At 42.2% G+C, this 16,869-nt stretch overlaps 1 protein-coding gene across 1 annotated transcript in view; it reads left to right on the top strand.

Moving 5' to 3' along the window:
• Positions 1-251: 251 nt before the first annotated feature.
• Positions 252-16,869, top strand: part of LOC120056898 (ceramide synthase-like) — a 48,683-nt gene continuing 32,065 nt past the window's right edge. Inside the window, exon 1 of the mRNA XM_039005166.1 lies at positions 252-887. Within this exon, the coding sequence (XP_038861094.1) occupies positions 766-887 (122 nt within the window). The 5' untranslated portion in view covers positions 252-765. The remainder of the gene's footprint in view (positions 888-16,869) is intronic.

The following is a 16,869-nucleotide window of genomic DNA, read 5'->3' as shown; positions in this document are numbered from 1 at the left end:
AAAAATGTGGTGAATATTTATATTTCTACTTCTCTTTTGTGATACATGTAAATAGAGTGTTTTTTCAAAAATGCATGCTTTTGTAATAATGCATAGTCTAATTCAGTGTTCTAGTGGAGACTAGTAAGAGTTGGCTACTAAAACAGCAAAATTCAGAATAATCAGGGTTCTGTAACGGTATGCAGCACAGGTCCGCTGCTGCCTAGATGGCGCTGTCTTGCGGAATGCACCTTGCAGTCCACTGTGTGTGGGGTCTGCACCGTAAGGCATAAAAGCGCTTGTCGAGTCGTTGATGGTTAGCAGCATAGCACCCCATCTCGAAGAAGCATAGGTCGAACCTTGCCTTTCCACGGTTTAATTAACATATTTATGATATTCATCGTGGACTACCGGGCGCATGTTTTTGCTGGTTGAATAATCTCAAACCTCGCAATTAAAGTGTATCCCGCGGCATGTAGTTAGCGTGCTGGCTAACGTTACCGGCTTTGCGCCAGGGCAGGAGTGAAGACCAATCAATCACCGGGTACCTTCACCGCTAGTTTTTGTGTAACGGTACAGTGTGGTGCTGCTGAGGCAAGGGAAAAAACGCAGCGGTCACCGGTGACTGGATCTTGTGGCGTGAGCACCAATGCAGTCTAGAAAACACGGCGAATCCCAGTCACCGGTGTAAAACACGGTGTGTAAAATACGTTTAGTAGCCCTCGAACCAGATTATAATAATAGATAAGGTCGCTAGCTTGATAGCAGGACAAGTGCAACGCAAGGATGTTGCAAGTGCTGGCTTGCGGCGTCGTAGTTTTTCCCGGTCTCTTCTTCATCTTTCGGAGAGTACTACCTTCCATTTTCAAACAGTGGACCGATGCCGACGTTGTACTGGTCAGCGAGAGGTAATTATTAATTTCCTTTCTTTATGGTATATGTTTAACCCTGGAGAAGCAGTAGCTGGCCCTAAGGCTATGCTAGCTAGCTAGCTGGCTAGCACGGTCGTGCAAGCTGATAAAACAAATTGAGTCTTGAGCTTGGCACAAGGTTTTAACCGAATTAGCCACATTTGCTCTTTCAAACAGCACTAAAATATATTATTAGATTAGACATTATTTGTTTGTAAATTTGATTTGTTATAATGGCCATTACATGTCGTACCCGAAAATCTTATTGTAGGCAGCGTTATCATAACGGTGGCTAACCCAGTGAATTACAACATAATGACACTTTGGGAATATTCCTCCGTTTTGGTCAAAATTACACACTCACATGCGCAAGGGTCAATTCAATGCTCATTTGAACCCTGTCACTCTAGCTGGGAACCCTGTCACTCCAGTTGATAATCCCCGCCAACCTCGAGCGCTGTGGTGGCTACTGAGTTATGCAATGTAAAGTGCTGAACTATACTGAGCGGATCGCATGGCCTTAATAACGCTCTTATCAATTCGGTAGTAATGCTCATCTAACGAAAAAAAAAAATTGGGACACGTGTTGATGCCTCAGGGGCTACATTCTCAGTAGCCCCGTAAACTCCGTTTGAATGCCTCCAGTTTGCTACAATGTCACATAGCCCGTGTGTTGATGTTGTTTTCTTTAGAAGAAATGTGACGTTATCTGTCTGCAATAACGGCTATAGGATAAGTTACTGAAACTAATGCCCATCAGCAACATAATGAATTGTTAATTCATACGCGTGTTTTACGATCTGTTGGCCAGCTACTGTATGTGTTGTATTTATTTTACCTGCATGTTAGAAGTGCCAGTGGGTCAGTGAGCGTCTGGATAAGCTGCAGGATGTGATGCTTGAGTTGTTCTATCTCTGGCGGTATCTTAGCCAGTGACATGTTTTACAGGTTCTATTACAAGATTATACCAGACCCTTTCTGCCCTACTTGGGCTCCCATGTGGTGCAGTGGTCTAAGACACTGCATCTCAGTGCTAAAGGCGTCACTACAGACATCATGGTTCAAATCCAGACTGTATCACAACCGGCCGTGATTGGTAGTCCCATAGGGCGGTGCACAATTGACCCAGCGTTGTCCAAGTTTGGCCGGTGTAGGCTGTCATTGTAAATAAGAATTTGTTCTGACTTGCCTAGTTAAATTAAATATATAAACTTTATATTGGAGAACGGTATTGACCTTGTAACACATTTTACTCTTATTGGCCCCAACTGTTGTGAACAGTATTCGTCAGGTGTTTGTTTCGCTTGGGTAAAGTGGTATGTGTTATCTCCTCTGCAGCTGCACTGTGAGTGGGGCTGTTTTGAAGGGCTCCTATTTTTTACATTTTAAATTTTACCTTTATTTAACTAGGCAAGTCAGTTAAGAACAAATTCTTACTTACAACGACAGCCGTGTTGAGGGGCAGAATGACAGATTTTAACCTTGTCAGCTCAGGGATTCGATCTTGCAACCTTTTGGTTACTAGTCCAATGCTCTAACCACTATGCTACCTGCCACCCTTACAGGTGGGTTCAAGGCCCACCACCATGACAGAACATCAGATAATTCATTCCCATGTACCCACACTGTTCGAATCCATGCTTTATGTAATAATCTAGGCCTCATATTAATTATAATATGGTAATTTTGTCAACACGCTTATCCAATGAAACATACATTTCAATATATATTTACTACCGTTCAAAAGGTGTGGGGTCACTTCGAAATGTCCTTGTTTTTGAAAGAGAAGCAAAAAAAAAAGTCCATTAAAATAACATAAAATTGATCAGAAATACAGTGTAGACATTGTTAATGTTATAAATGACTACTGTAGCTGGAAACGGTAGATTTTTTTATGGAATATCTACATTTATACGCAACCATCACTCCTGTGTTCCAATGGCACGTTGTATTAGCTAATCCAAGTTTATAATTTTAAAAGGATAGTTGATCATTAGAAAACCCTTTTGCAATTATGCTAGCACAGCTGAAAACTGTGGTTCTGATTAAAGAAGCAATAAAACTGACCTTCTTTAGACTAGTTGAGTATCTGGAGCATCAGCTCCATTACAGGCTCAAAATGGCCAGAAACAAAGATCTTTCTCATGAAACTCGTCAGTCTATTCTTGTTCTGAGAAATGAAGGCTATTCCATGTGAGAAATTGCCAAGAAACTGAAGATCTCGTACAACGCTGTGTACTCCCTTCACAGAACAGCGCAAACTGGCTCTAACCAGAATAGAAAGAGGAGTGGGAAGCCCCGGTGCACAACTGAGCAAGAGGACAAGTACATTAGTGTCTAGTTTAAGAAACAGACTACTCACAAGTCCTCAACTGGCAGCTTCATTAAATAGTACCTGCAAAACACCAGTCTCAATGTCAACAGTGAAGAGGCGACTACGGTATGCTGGCGTTCAAGGCAGGTCTTCACGAGAACCAGTTTCATCATAGCACTTGATGGTTTTTGTGACTGCACTTGAAGAAACTTTCTAAGTCCTTAATGTTCGACATTGACTGACCTTCATGTCTCAAAGTAATGATGGACTGTCATTTCTCTTTGCTTATTTGAGTTGTTCTTGCCATAATATGGACTTAGCCTTATTTGGTAAAGGACCATCTTCTGTATACCACCCTACCTTGTCAACACAACTGATTGGTACACCACTGCCACTGTACCGTTGATATCAGGCAAGATGGTTCCATGGACTCACACTACTTACGCCAAATCCTGACTCAACGCAACGGGAACCGGGATTTGTCAGACCAGGCAATGTTTTTTCACTCCTCAATTGTCCAGTGTTGGTGATCGCGTTCCCATTGGAACTGTTCTTCTTGTTTTTAGCTGATAGGATTGTAACCCGGTGTGGTCGTCTGTTGCAATAGCCCATCCGTGACAAGGATCAACAAGTTTTGCGTTCCAAGATGCCGTTCTGCACACCACTGTTGTACTGCCCCGTTATTTGTCTGTTTGTGGTCCGCCTGCTAGCTTGCTTGATTCTTGCCATTCTCCTTCGACCGCTCTCATCAATGAGCTGTTTTCACCCACGGGATTGCCGCTGACTGGATGTTTTTGTTTGTCGGACCTACGGTTGCAAAGGGTCGGAATTTTTCCGTAGATTTTCCAATGGAAGTTAAGCCCGGAAATTTTGCTTAAATTCAATAAAACGTTTGTTTATAACAGTGAACCTTTTTTGTGGGATACACATAAGGCAATTCTAGGTCTTGTGGCATATTTTGGTTAAACTATCCCCAATTCAATGGAATTGCAACCCTTTGCATGCACAGTGCTTTCTTCCATCACATGTGCAGTGCACTCTTCCATCACATGTACAGCTGATTCTCAAGATCTTACACACTGAGATTAGAGGTCGACCGATTATGATTTTTCAACTCCGATACCGATTATTGGAGGACCAAAAAAGCCGATACCGATTAATCAGCCGATTTAAAATATATTTTTTTTATTTGGAATAATGACAATTACAACAATACTGAATGAACACTTCACACTTTATATAATACATCAATAATATCAATTTAGCCTCAAATAAATAATGAAACATGTTCAATTTGGTTTAAATAATGCAAAAACAAAGTGTTGGAGAAGAAGGTAAAAGTGCAATATGTGCCATGTAAGAAAGCTAACGTTTAAGTTCCTTGCTCAGAACATGAGAACATATGAAAGCTGGTGGTTCCTTTTAACATGAGTCTTCAATATTTCCAGGTAAGAAGTTTTAGGTTGTAGTTATTATAGGACTATTTCTCTCTATACGATTTGTATGTCATATACCTTTGACTATTGGATGTTCTTATAGGTACAGTAACAGTATAGCTTCCGTCCTTCTCCTTGCCCCTACCTGGGCTCGAACCAGGAACACATCGACAACAGCCACCCTCGAAGCAGCGTTACCCATGCAGAGCAAGGGGAACAACTACTCCAAGTCTCAGAGCGAGTGACGTGTGAAACGCTATTAGCGCGCACCCCGCTAACTAGCTAGCCATTTCACATCGGTTACACCAGCCTAATCTCAGGAGTTGATAGGCTTGAAGTCATAAACAGCTCAATGCTTGAAGCACAGCGAAGAGCTGCTGGCAAAACGCACGAAGGTTCTGTTTGAATGAATGCTTACGGGCCTGCTGGTGCCCACCATCGCTCAGTCAGACTGCTCTATCAAATCATAGACTTAATTATAACATAAAACACACAGAAATACGAGCCTTAGGTCATTAATATGGTCGAATCCGGAAACTATCATCTCGAAAACAAGACGTTTATTCTTTCAGTGAAATACGGAACCGTTCCGTATTTTATCTAACGGATGGCATCCCTAAGTCTAAGTATTCCTGTTACATTGCACAACCTTCAATGTTATGTCATAATTACGTAAAATTCTGGCAAATTAGGCGGCCCAAACTGTTGCATTTACACTGACTCTGCGTGCAATGAACGCAAGAGAAGTGACAGAATTTCACCTGGTTAATATTGCCCGCTAACCTGGATTTCTTTTATCTAAATATGCAGGTTTAAAAATATATACTTGTGTATTGATTTTAAGAAATGCATTGATGTTTATGGTTAAGTACACATTGGAGCAACAACAGTCCTTTTTCCGAATACGCACCGCATCGATTATATGCAACACGCTAGATAAACTAGTAGTATCATCAACCATGTGTAGTTAACTAGTGATTATGATTGATTGATTGTTTTTTATAAGATAAGTTTAATGCTAGCTAGCAACTTACCTTGGCTTCTTACTGCATTCGCGTAACAGGCAGTCTCCCCGTGGAGTGCAATGTAATCAGGTGGTTAGAGTGTTGGACTAGTTAACTGTAAGGTTACAAGTTTGAATCCCCCGAGCTGACAAGGTAAAAATCTGTCATTCTGCCCCTGAACAAGGCAGTTAACCCACCGTTCCTAGGCTGTCATTGAAAATAAGAATGTGTTCTTAACTGACTTGCCTAGTTAAATAAAGGATAAATAAAGGTGTAATTTTTTGTTTGTTTTATCTGCCAAATTGGTGTCCAAAAATACCGATTTCCGATTGTTATGAAAACTTGAAATCGGCCCTAATTAATCGGCCATTCCGATTAATCGGTCGACCTCTAAATGAGATGCTATTGAGCCCACACTACTACACTGTCTGAGCCAAGGCCTACAGTCATGGCCAAAAGTTGACAATGACACAAATATTAATTTCCACAACGTTTGCTGCTTCAGTGTCTTTAGATATTTGTCAGATGTTACTATGGAATACTGAAGTGTAATTACAAGCATTTCATAAGTGTCAAAAGCTTTTATTGACAATTACATGAAGTTGATGAAAATAGTAAATATTTTCGGTGTTGACCCTTCTTTTTCAAGACCTCTGCAATCCGCCCTGGTATGCTGTCAATTAACTTCTGGGCCACATCCTGACTGATGTCAGCCCATTCTTGCATAATCAATGCTTGGAGTTTGTCAGAATTTGTGGGTTTTTGTTTGTCCACCCGCCTCTTGAGGATTGACCACAAGTTCTCAATGGGATTAAGGTCTGGGGAGTTTCCTGGCCATGGACCCAAAATATCAATGTTTTGTTCCCCGAGCCACTAAGTTATCACTTTTGCCTTCTGGCAAGGTGCTCCATCATGCTGGAAAAGGCATTGTTCACCAAACTGTTCCTGGATGGTTGGGAGAAGTTGCTCTCAGAGGATGTGTTGGTACCATTCTTTATTCATGGCTGTGTTCTTAGGCAAGATTGTGAGTGAGCCCACTCCCTTGGCAGAGAAGCAACCCCACACATGAATGGTCTCAGGATGCTTTACTGTTGGCATGACACAGGACTGATGGTAGCGCTCACCTTGTCTTCTCCGGACAAGCTTTTTTCCGGATGCCCCAAACAATCGGAAAGGGGATTCATTAGAGAAAATTACTTTACCCCAGTCCTCAGCAGTCCAATCCCTGTACCTTCTGCAGAATATCAGTCTGTCCCTGATGTTTTTCCTGGAGAGAAGTGGCTTCTTTGCTGCCCTTCTTGACACCAGGCCATCCTCAAAGTATTCGCCTCACTGTGTGTGCAGATGCACTCACACCTGCCTGCTGCCAATCCTGAGCAAGCTCTGTACTGTTGGTGCCCCGATCCCGCAGCTGAATCAACTTTAGGAGACGGTCCTGGCGCTTGCTGAACTTTCTTGGGCGCCCTGAAGCCTTCTTCACAACAATTGAACCGCTCTCCTTGAAGTTCTTGATGATCTGATAAATGGTTGATTTAGGTGCTGTCTTACTGGCAGCAATATCCTTGCCTGTGAAGCCCTTTTTGTGCAAAGCAATGATGGCGGCACGTGTTACCTTGCAGGTAACCATGCTTGACAGAGGAAGAACAATGATTCCAAGCACCACCCTCCTTTAGAAGCTTCCAGTCTGTTATTCGAACTCAATCAGCATGACAGAGTGATCTCCAGCCTTGTCCTCGTCAACACTCACACCTGTGTTAACGAGAGAATCACTGACATGATGTCAGCTGGTCATTTTGTGGCAGGGCTGAAATGCAGTGGAAATGTTTTTTGGGGATTCAGTTCATTTCCATGGCAAAGAGGGACTTTGCAATTCATCTGATCACTCTTCATAACATTCTGGAGTATATGCAAATTGCCATCATACAAACTGAGGCAGCAGACTTTGTGAAAATTAATATTTGTGTCATTCTCAACTTTTGGCCACGACTGTACATGCTTTCGGGTAAGTTTTGATTACAATACTGGCTGGGGTGAATATATTTTATATGACATACATACTTTTTTTGTTAACTAGTAAATAGTAGCCGACAGCAAAGTGTGTTTAAATACTTTTTAACTTGTTAACAATCTCAGCACTATCTGATGTGTGGAGACATTTCACTGCAGCTAATGTAGAAGGAAAAGCTGTGTACATTTGTAAATACTTGGCCAAATCACATGTGAAGAATGCAACAAAGATGCAGAATCATCTGGCCAAGTGCATACAGTTCTCTCAGCGCTCACAGCAAGCAACCTCTGACAAAAGTCCCTCTACTTCTATTCGAGGTGAAAATTATGAATCAGACACTTTATCGATAGCAACAGCTCATGATCCTCCTGGAATCGGACGATTTTTGGACTCAATGGAGGATCATAGTCAGAGAAATGCTGATGAATGTCTTGCTCGAGCTGTGTATGCAACTGGTTCACCTCTGATGCTCACAGGCAATGTGTATTGGAAGAGATTTCTGAATGTTCTTCACCCAGCATACACTCCTCCAACCAGACATGCTTTATCTACTCATTTGCTGGATGCAGAGTTCAACAGAGTTCAAATGAAGGTCAAGCAAATCATAGAGAAAGCAGACTATTGCAATCATCTCTGATGGGTGGTTGAATGTTCGTGGGCAATGAATAATTAATTACATCATCTCCACCCCATAACCAGTATTCTACAAGAGCACAGACACAAGGGACAACAGACACACCGGTCTCTACATTGTAGATGAGCTGAAGGCAGTCATCAATGACCTTGGAACACAGAAGGTATTTGCACTGGTGACAGACAATGCTGCGAACATGAAGGCTGCTTGGTCTAAAGTTGAGGAGTCCTACCCTCACATCACATCCATTGGCTGTGCTGCTCATGCATTGAATCTGCTCCTCAAGGACATCATGGTCCTGAAAACAATGGATACACTCTACAAAAGAGCCAAGGAAATGGTTAGGTATGTATAGGGTCATCAAGTTATAGCAGCAATCTACCTCACCAAGCAAAGTGAGAAAAATAAGAGCACTATATTGAAGCTGCCCAGCAGAACCCGTTGGGGTGGTGTTGTCATCATGTTTGACAGTCTCCTGGAGGGGAAGGAGTCTCTCCAAGAAATGGCCATATCACAGTCTGCCGATATGGACAGCCTCATCAAGAGGATCCTACTGGATGATTTACTTTGGGAGAGAGTGGTAAGCAGCCTGAAACTCCTGAAACCTATAGCAGTAGCCATTGCATGGATTGAGGGAGACAATGCCATCCTGTCTGATGTTCAGACTCTGCTTGCAGATGTAAGTGAAGAAACCCGTACTGCCCTGCCCACTTCACTGTTGCTCCAAGCAGAGGAAACTGCAGTTCTGAAATACATCAAAAAGCATGAAGACTTCTGCCTGAAGACCATAAACGCCACAGCGTACATTTTGGACCCCAAGTAAGAGCATCCTGTCTGGTGCAGAGATCAACAAGGCCTATGGTGTCATCACTACCGTGTCTCGCCACCTTGGTCTGGATGAGGGCAAGGTTCTTGGCAGTCTGGCGAAGTACACTTTCAAGCAAGGGCTTTGGGATTGAGATGCAATATTGCAGTTGTGCCAACATATCTAATCAGCCACCTGGTGGATGGGACTTTGTGGATCTGAGGCTCTTTCCCCTGTTGCCTCCATCATCCTCCAAATCTCAACATCAGCCGCATCAGAGCGCAACTGGTCCTTGTTTGGGAACACACACCAAAGCACACAACAGGCTGACCAATACAGGGTTGAAATATTGGTGGCCATCCGGGCAAATTTGAGGCTTTTTGAGCCTGACAACGAGCCATCTTCAACAAGGTTGGAAAGTGACAGTGAAGATGAGGCCTCAGAGTCTGATGTTCAAGAGGTGGACATTGAGGAGGTCCAGGGAGAAGACATGGAAGCCTGAGAGGAAGACAACCAAAGCTTTAGTTTCTAGACTATCATTTTACACATATATGTTAAACTTTTTTTGGAGATGTGATGGATCATTGGGGTCATTCAATATTCCCTTTTGTTGTTCAGTGAAATCATCCCATGTGAAGAGTCAACTAATTTAAGTTCAATTCGTAACTAAGTAGTATTTCTTTATTTCTATTGGAAGGATTTAATCATTTGCAATTATGTCTACTTATGATAAGGTAAAATGTTTATGTTTCTGTCTCCATATGATTTGGTAAATACGGTTGAAGTCGGAGGTTTACATACACCTTAGCCAAATACATTTGAACTCAGTTTTTTCACAATTCCTGACATTTAACCAGAGTAAAAATTCCCTGTTTTAGGTCAGTTAGGATCACCACTTTATTTTCAGAATGTGACATGTCAGAACAATAGGAGTTATTTATTTAAGCTTTTATTTCTTTCATCACATTCCCAGTGGGTCAGATGTTTACATACACTCAATTAGTATTTGGTAGCATTGCCTTTGAATTGATTAATTTGGGTCAAATGTTTCGGGTAGCCTTACAAAAGCTTCCCACAATAAGTTGGGTGAATTTTGGCCCATTGTAGGCCTCCTTGCTCACACACACTTTTTCAGTTCTACCCACACGTTTTCTATAGGATTGAGGTCAGGGCTTTGTGATGGCCACTCCAATACCTTGACTTTGTTGTCCTTAAGCCATTGAAGTCATTGTTCATTTGGAAGATCCATTTGCGACCAAGCTTTATCTTCCTGACTTGATATGTTGCTTCAATATATCCACATACTTTTCCCACCTCATGATGCCATCTACTTTGTGAAGTGGACCAGTCCCTCTTACAGCAAAGCACCCCCACGACATGTGCATCACGGTTGGGATGGTGTTCTTTGGCTTGCAAGCCTCCCCCTTTTCCCTCCAAACATAACCATGGTCATTATGGCCAAACGGTTCTATTTTGTCGTCAGACCAGAGGACATTTCTCCAAAAAGTACGATCTTTGTCCCCATGTGCAGTTGCAAACCATAATCTGGCTTTTTTATGGGGGTTTTGGAGCAGTGGCTTCTTCCTTGCTGAGCGGCCTTTCAGGTTATGTCGATATAGGACTCGTTTTACTGTGGATATAGATAATTTTGTACCTGTTTCCTCCAGCACCTTCACAAGGTCCTTTGCTGTTGTTCTGGGATTGATTTGCACTTTTCGCACCAAAGTACGTTGATCTCTAGGAGACAGAACGCGTCTCCTCCCTGGGCGGTATGACCACGGCGTGGTCCCATTGTGTTTATACTTGCGTACTATTGTTTGTACAGATGAACTTGGTACCTTCGGGCATTTGTAAATTGCTCCCAAGGATGAACCAGACTTGTGGAGGTCTACAATTTTTTTTTTTCCTGAGGTCTTGGCTGATTTCTTTTGATTATCCCATGATGTCAAGCAAAGAGGCACTGAGTTTGAAGGTAGGCCTTTAAATACATCCACAGGTACACCTCCAATTGACTCAAATTATGTCAATTAGCTTATCAGAAGCTTCTAATGCCATGACATCATTTTCTGGAATTTTCCAAGCTGTTTAAAGGCACAGCCAACTTAGTGTATGTAAACTTCTAACCCACTGGAATTGGGATGCAGTGAAATAATCTGTCTGTAAACAATTATTGGAAAAATGACTTGTGTCATGCACAAAGTAGATTGACCCGTCCAGCATCACTACTCTGGACTAGAGGTCGACCGATTAATCGGGGACGATTTCAAGTTTTCATAACAATCGGAAATCGGTATTTTTGGGCGCCAATTTGCCTATTTTATTTTTTTAAAATATTTTTTTAATTAATTACATTTTTTTTTTACACCTTTATTTAACTAGGCAAGTCAGTTAAGAACACATTCTTATTTTCAATGACGGCCCAGGAACGTTCTGCCAGATTTTTAACCTTGTCAGCTCGGGGGATCCAATCTTGCAACCTTACAGTTAACTAGTCCAATGCTCTAACACCTGATTACATTGCACTCCACGAAGAGCCTGCCTGTTAGCGAATGCAGTAAGCTAAGGTAAGTTGCTAGCTAGCATTAAACTTATCTTATAAAAAACAATCAATCAATGACTGTCATTGCTCCAATGTGTACTTAACCATAAACATCAATGCCTTTCTTAAAATCAATACACAAGTATATATTTTTAAACCTGCATATTTAGCTAAAAGAAATCCAGGTTAGCAGGCAATATTAACCAGGTGAAATTGTGTCATTTCTCTTGCGTTCATTGCACGCAGAGTCAGGGTATATGCAACAGTTTGGGCCGCCTTTCTCTTTGCGAACTAATTTGCCAGAATTTTACGTAATTATGACAACATTGAAGGTTGTGCAATGTAACAGGAATATTTAGACTCATGGATGCCACCCGTTAGATAAAATACAGAACGGAATAAACGTTTTGTTTTCGAGGTGATAGTTTCCGGATTAGTCAAAGGTATATGGTTTAGAGAGAAATAGTCGACGCGTTATAATTCCTGTAATAACTTGTGGCTGAACTTGAATGTGGTTCCTTCGTTATTTTACCGTTCATGTCTTCCATAGATAATGTCTTGATCTACTTCAAATAAGGTCTGTGTTTCGTGCAGGCTTAAACCGCCTCGACGTTTTGATACCCGTGTAAATCTCACTAGGATAAGGTAACGTTTGTCAACATATTTTCATAAATCGACTCTACAAAAAAAAAGATCTTCGCTTATATTTAGCCACTATTGATCAGAGTTACCTTGTCCTATGGATATCTACACAGTTATAAAATTGGCACGGTGGTGTAAGCCTACACGAAACACAGACCTTATTTTAAGTGAATCTAAAAATATCCTATGGAATAAATGAAGGAACCGCTTTTCAGATTTTGCTAGAAGGTGTCATGGGCATTATGACTTGCACTTTGGTTGTCAATTCTTACCATGCCCATTATTAAAATAGGATTTCCTGCATATAGAAAATAAAGTTTTTGTTTTCAACATTCATCACAGGTAACTTAAACTCTATTTTTATTCAAACAGTTGAGAGTATTTGTCTCCTAAGCAGACTCTTCAGTATCATTGTCACTTCAGAGCTGTGTATGTGTGTATTTATGTATTATATTAAGTTAAAATAAAAGTGTTCATTGTTCATTCAGTATTGTTGCAATTGTCATTATTACAAAAATGTGTGTGTGTGTATATGATATACACTGCTCAAAAAAATAAAGGGAACACTTAAACAACACAATGTAACTCCAAGTCAATCACACTTCTGTGAAATCAAACTGTCCACTTAGGAAGCAACACTGATTGACAATAAATTTCACATGCTGTTGTGCAAATGGAATAGACAAAAGGTGGAAATTATAGGCAATTAGCAAGACACCCCCAATAAAGGAGTGGTTCTGCAGGTGGTGACCACAGACCACTTCTCAGTTCCTATGCTTCCTGGCTGATGTTTTGGTCACTTTTGAATGCTGGCGGTGCTTTCACTCTAGTGGTAGCATGAGACGGAGTCTACAACCCACACAAGTGGCTCAGGTAGTGCAGCTCATCCAGGATGGCACATCAATGCGAGCTGTGGCAAGAAGGTTTGCTGTGTCTGTCAGCGTAGTGTCCAGAGCATGGAGGCGCTACCAGGAGACAGGCCAGTACATCAGGAGACGTGGAGGAGGCCGTAGGAGGGCAACAACCCAGCAGCAGGACCGCTACCTCAGCCTTTGTGTAGAAAGGGGCAGGAGGAGCACTGCCAGAGCCCTGCAAAATGACCTCCAGCAGGCCACAAATGTGCATGTGTCTGCTCAAACGGTCAGAAACAGACTCCATGAGGGTGGTATGAGGGCCCGACGTCCACGGGTGGGGGTTGTGCTTACAGCCCAACACCGTGCAGGTAGTTTGGCATTTGCCAGAGAACACCAAGATTGGCAAATTCGCCACTGGCGCCCTGTGCTCTTCACAGATGAAAGCAGGTTCACACTGAGCACATGTGACAGACGTGACAGTCTGGAGACGCCGTGGAGAACGTTCTGCTGCCTGCAACATCCTCCAGCATGACCGGTTTGGCGGTGGGTCAGTCATGGTGTGGGGTGGCATTTCTTTGTGGGGCCGCACAGCCCTCCATGTGCTCGCCAGAGGTAGCCTGACTGCCATTAGGTACCGAGATGAGATCCTCAGACCCCTTGTGAGACTATATGCTGGTGCGGTTGGCCCTGGGTTCCTCCTAATGCAAGACAATGCTAGACCTCATGTGGCTGGAGTGTGTCAGCAGTTCCTGCAAGAGGAAGGCATTGATGCTATGGACTGGCCCGCCCGTTCCCCAGACCTGAATCCAATTGAGCACATCTGGGACATCATGTCTCGCTCCATCCACCAACGCCACGTTGCACCACAGACTGTCCAGGAGTTGGCGGATGCTTTAGTCCAGGTCTGGGAGGAGATCCCTCAGGAGACCATCCGCCACCTCATCAGGAGCATGCCCAGGCGTTGTAGGGAGGTCATACAGGCACGTGGAGGCCACAGACACTACTGAGCCTCATTTTGACTTGTTTTAAGGACATTACATCAAAGTTGGATCAGCCTGTAGTGTGATTTTCCACTTTAATTTTGAGTGTGACTCCAAATCCAGACCTCCATGGGTTGATAAATTTGATTTCGATTGATCATTTTTGTGTGATTTTGTTGTTAGCACATTCAACTATGTAAAGAAAAAAGTATTTAATAAGAATATTTCATTCATTCAGATCTAGGATGTGTTATTTTAGTGTTCCCTTTATTTTTTTGAGCAGTGTATATACAGTGGGGCAAAAAAGTATTTAGTCAGCCACCAATTGTGCAAGTTCTCCCACTTAAAAAGATGAGAGGCCTGTAATTTTCATCATAGGTACACTTCAACTATGACAGACAAAATGAGAAAAAAAAATCCAGAAAATCACATTGTAGGATTATTAATGAATTTATTTGCAAATTATGGTGGAAAATAAGTATTTGGTCACCTACAAACAAGCAAGATTTCTGGCTCTCACAGACCTGTAACTTCTTCTTTAAGAGGCTCCTCTGTCCTCCACTCGTTACCTGTATTAATGGCACCTGTTTGAACTTGTTATCAGTATAAAAGGCACCTGTCCACAACCTCAACCTTTGGAGTGACATTTTTTTCTAATAAATCTGCCGATTAATCGGTATCGGCTTTTTTTGTCCTCCAATAATCGGTATCGGTATCGGCGTTGAAAAATCATAATCGGTCGACCTCTACGCTGGACGGTTCTGACTTAGAATATGTGGACAACTACAAATACCTAGGTGTCTGGTTAGACTGTAAACTCTCCTTCCAGACTCATATTAAACATCTCCAAAATAAAATCTAGAATTGGCTTCCTATTTCACAACAAATCCTCCTTTACTCACGATGCCAAACATACCCTCGTAAAACTGACTGTCCTACCGATCCTCGACTTCGCCCATGTCATTTACAAAATAGCGTCCAACACTCTACTCAACAAATTGGATGCAGTCTATCACAGTGCCATCCGTTTTGTCACCAAAGCCCCATATACCACCTACCACTGCGACCTGTATGCTCTAGTCGGCTGGCCCTCGCTACCTATTCGTCGCCAGACCCACTGGCTCCAGGTCATCTACAAGTTTCTGCTAGGTAAAGCTCCGCCATATCTCAGCTCACTGGTCACGATAACAACACTCACCCGTAGCACGCGCTACAGCAGGTATATCTCACTGGTCCTCCCCAAAGGCACCATCTCCTTTGGCCGCCTTTCCTTCCAGTTCTCTGCTGCCAATGACTGGAACGAATTGCAAAAAACGCTGAAGCTGGAGACTTATATTTCCCTCACTAGCTTTAAACATCAGCTAACCGATTGCTGCAGCTGTACATAGCCCATCTGGATATAGCCCATCCAATCTACTTATCTCATCCCCATATTGTTTTTATTTACTTTTCTGCTCTTTTGCACACCAGTATTTCTACTTGTACATCATCTGCACATCTATCACTCCAGTGTTAATTTGCTAAATTGTAATTACTTTGCTACTATGGCCTATTTTTTGCCTTACCTCACGCCATTTGCACACACTGTATATAGACTTTCTTTTTCTCTATTGTGTTATTGACTGTACGCTTGTTTATTCCATGTGTAACTCTGTGTTGTTGTTTGTGTCACACTCCTTTGCTTTATCTTGGCTAGGTCGCAGTTGTAAATGAGAACTTGTTCTCAACTAGCCCACCTGGTTATATAAAGGTGAAAAAAAAAAAACATTCTGACTTCAACTGTATATCCAATGCAAAAAACATCTACATTTAAATGGTGTTAATATTAATTTGCATATATTTCCGTTAATTCCCACGGAAAGTTTCCACCTTCGAATATTCCCCAACATGTGCAACCCTAGTCGCACCATTCTCTGTTTACCCTAGACACTGGATCTGGCGTTCCTGGCACCGACCATCATACCACTCTGTCGCTTAAGTCACTAGTTTTTCCCATTCTAGAGTTCAATCGAACAGTAACAATGCCTCGATGCCTGTCTGCTTGCTTTATATAGCATGCCAATGCCACGTGCGATCCATTGTCATGAACTGGGTGGTGTACCTAATAAACTGGCCTGTGTGTATATAAAACATTAAGAACACCTGCTCTTTCCATGACCGACCAGGTGAATCCAGGTGAAAGCTATGATCCATTTTCACTTGTTAAATCCATTTCAATCAGTGTAGATGAAGGGGAGGAGACAGGTTAAATAAGGATTTTTAAGCCTTGAGACAATTGAGACATGGATTGTGTATGTGTGCTATTCAGAGGGTGAATGGGCAAGACAAAAGATTTAGGTGTCTTTGAATGGGGTATAGTAGTAGGTGCTGGGCGCACTGGTTTGTGTCTCAAGAACTGCAATGCTTCCATGCCCTGGCAAATCTAGGCTGTTCTGAGGGCAAAAGGGGGTGCAACTCAAAATTAGGAATGTGTTTCTAATGTTTTGTACACTCCGTGTATATAGCCTACTGTAGTCATTGTATGTGGCTATTGGCCAACACAGTAGTAATATAGGCCTAATTAAATCCAAAGAAACATACCGTTATGACATTTATTCATTAGGTTATATTTGGCTAATACAATACCTAAATCATACCCACAGCCCGGCTATTTTGAGCCCCATGCTCCTTCAACCAACTGAAAATCATGCTGTATGGGGCCATTCCACATTTGTGATATTTTTTGACACAACAGCATCAGGGTACCTATAGGCAAGACGTGAC

The sequence above is a fragment of the Salvelinus namaycush genome, chromosome 12, assembly GCF_016432855.1.
Source record: "Salvelinus namaycush isolate Seneca chromosome 12, SaNama_1.0, whole genome shotgun sequence".
NCBI lineage: Eukaryota > Metazoa > Chordata > Actinopteri > Salmoniformes > Salmonidae > Salvelinus > Salvelinus namaycush.
The sequence above is the reverse complement of the archived record's forward strand: the minus strand, read 5'-3'. Positions and strand labels throughout refer to the sequence as shown.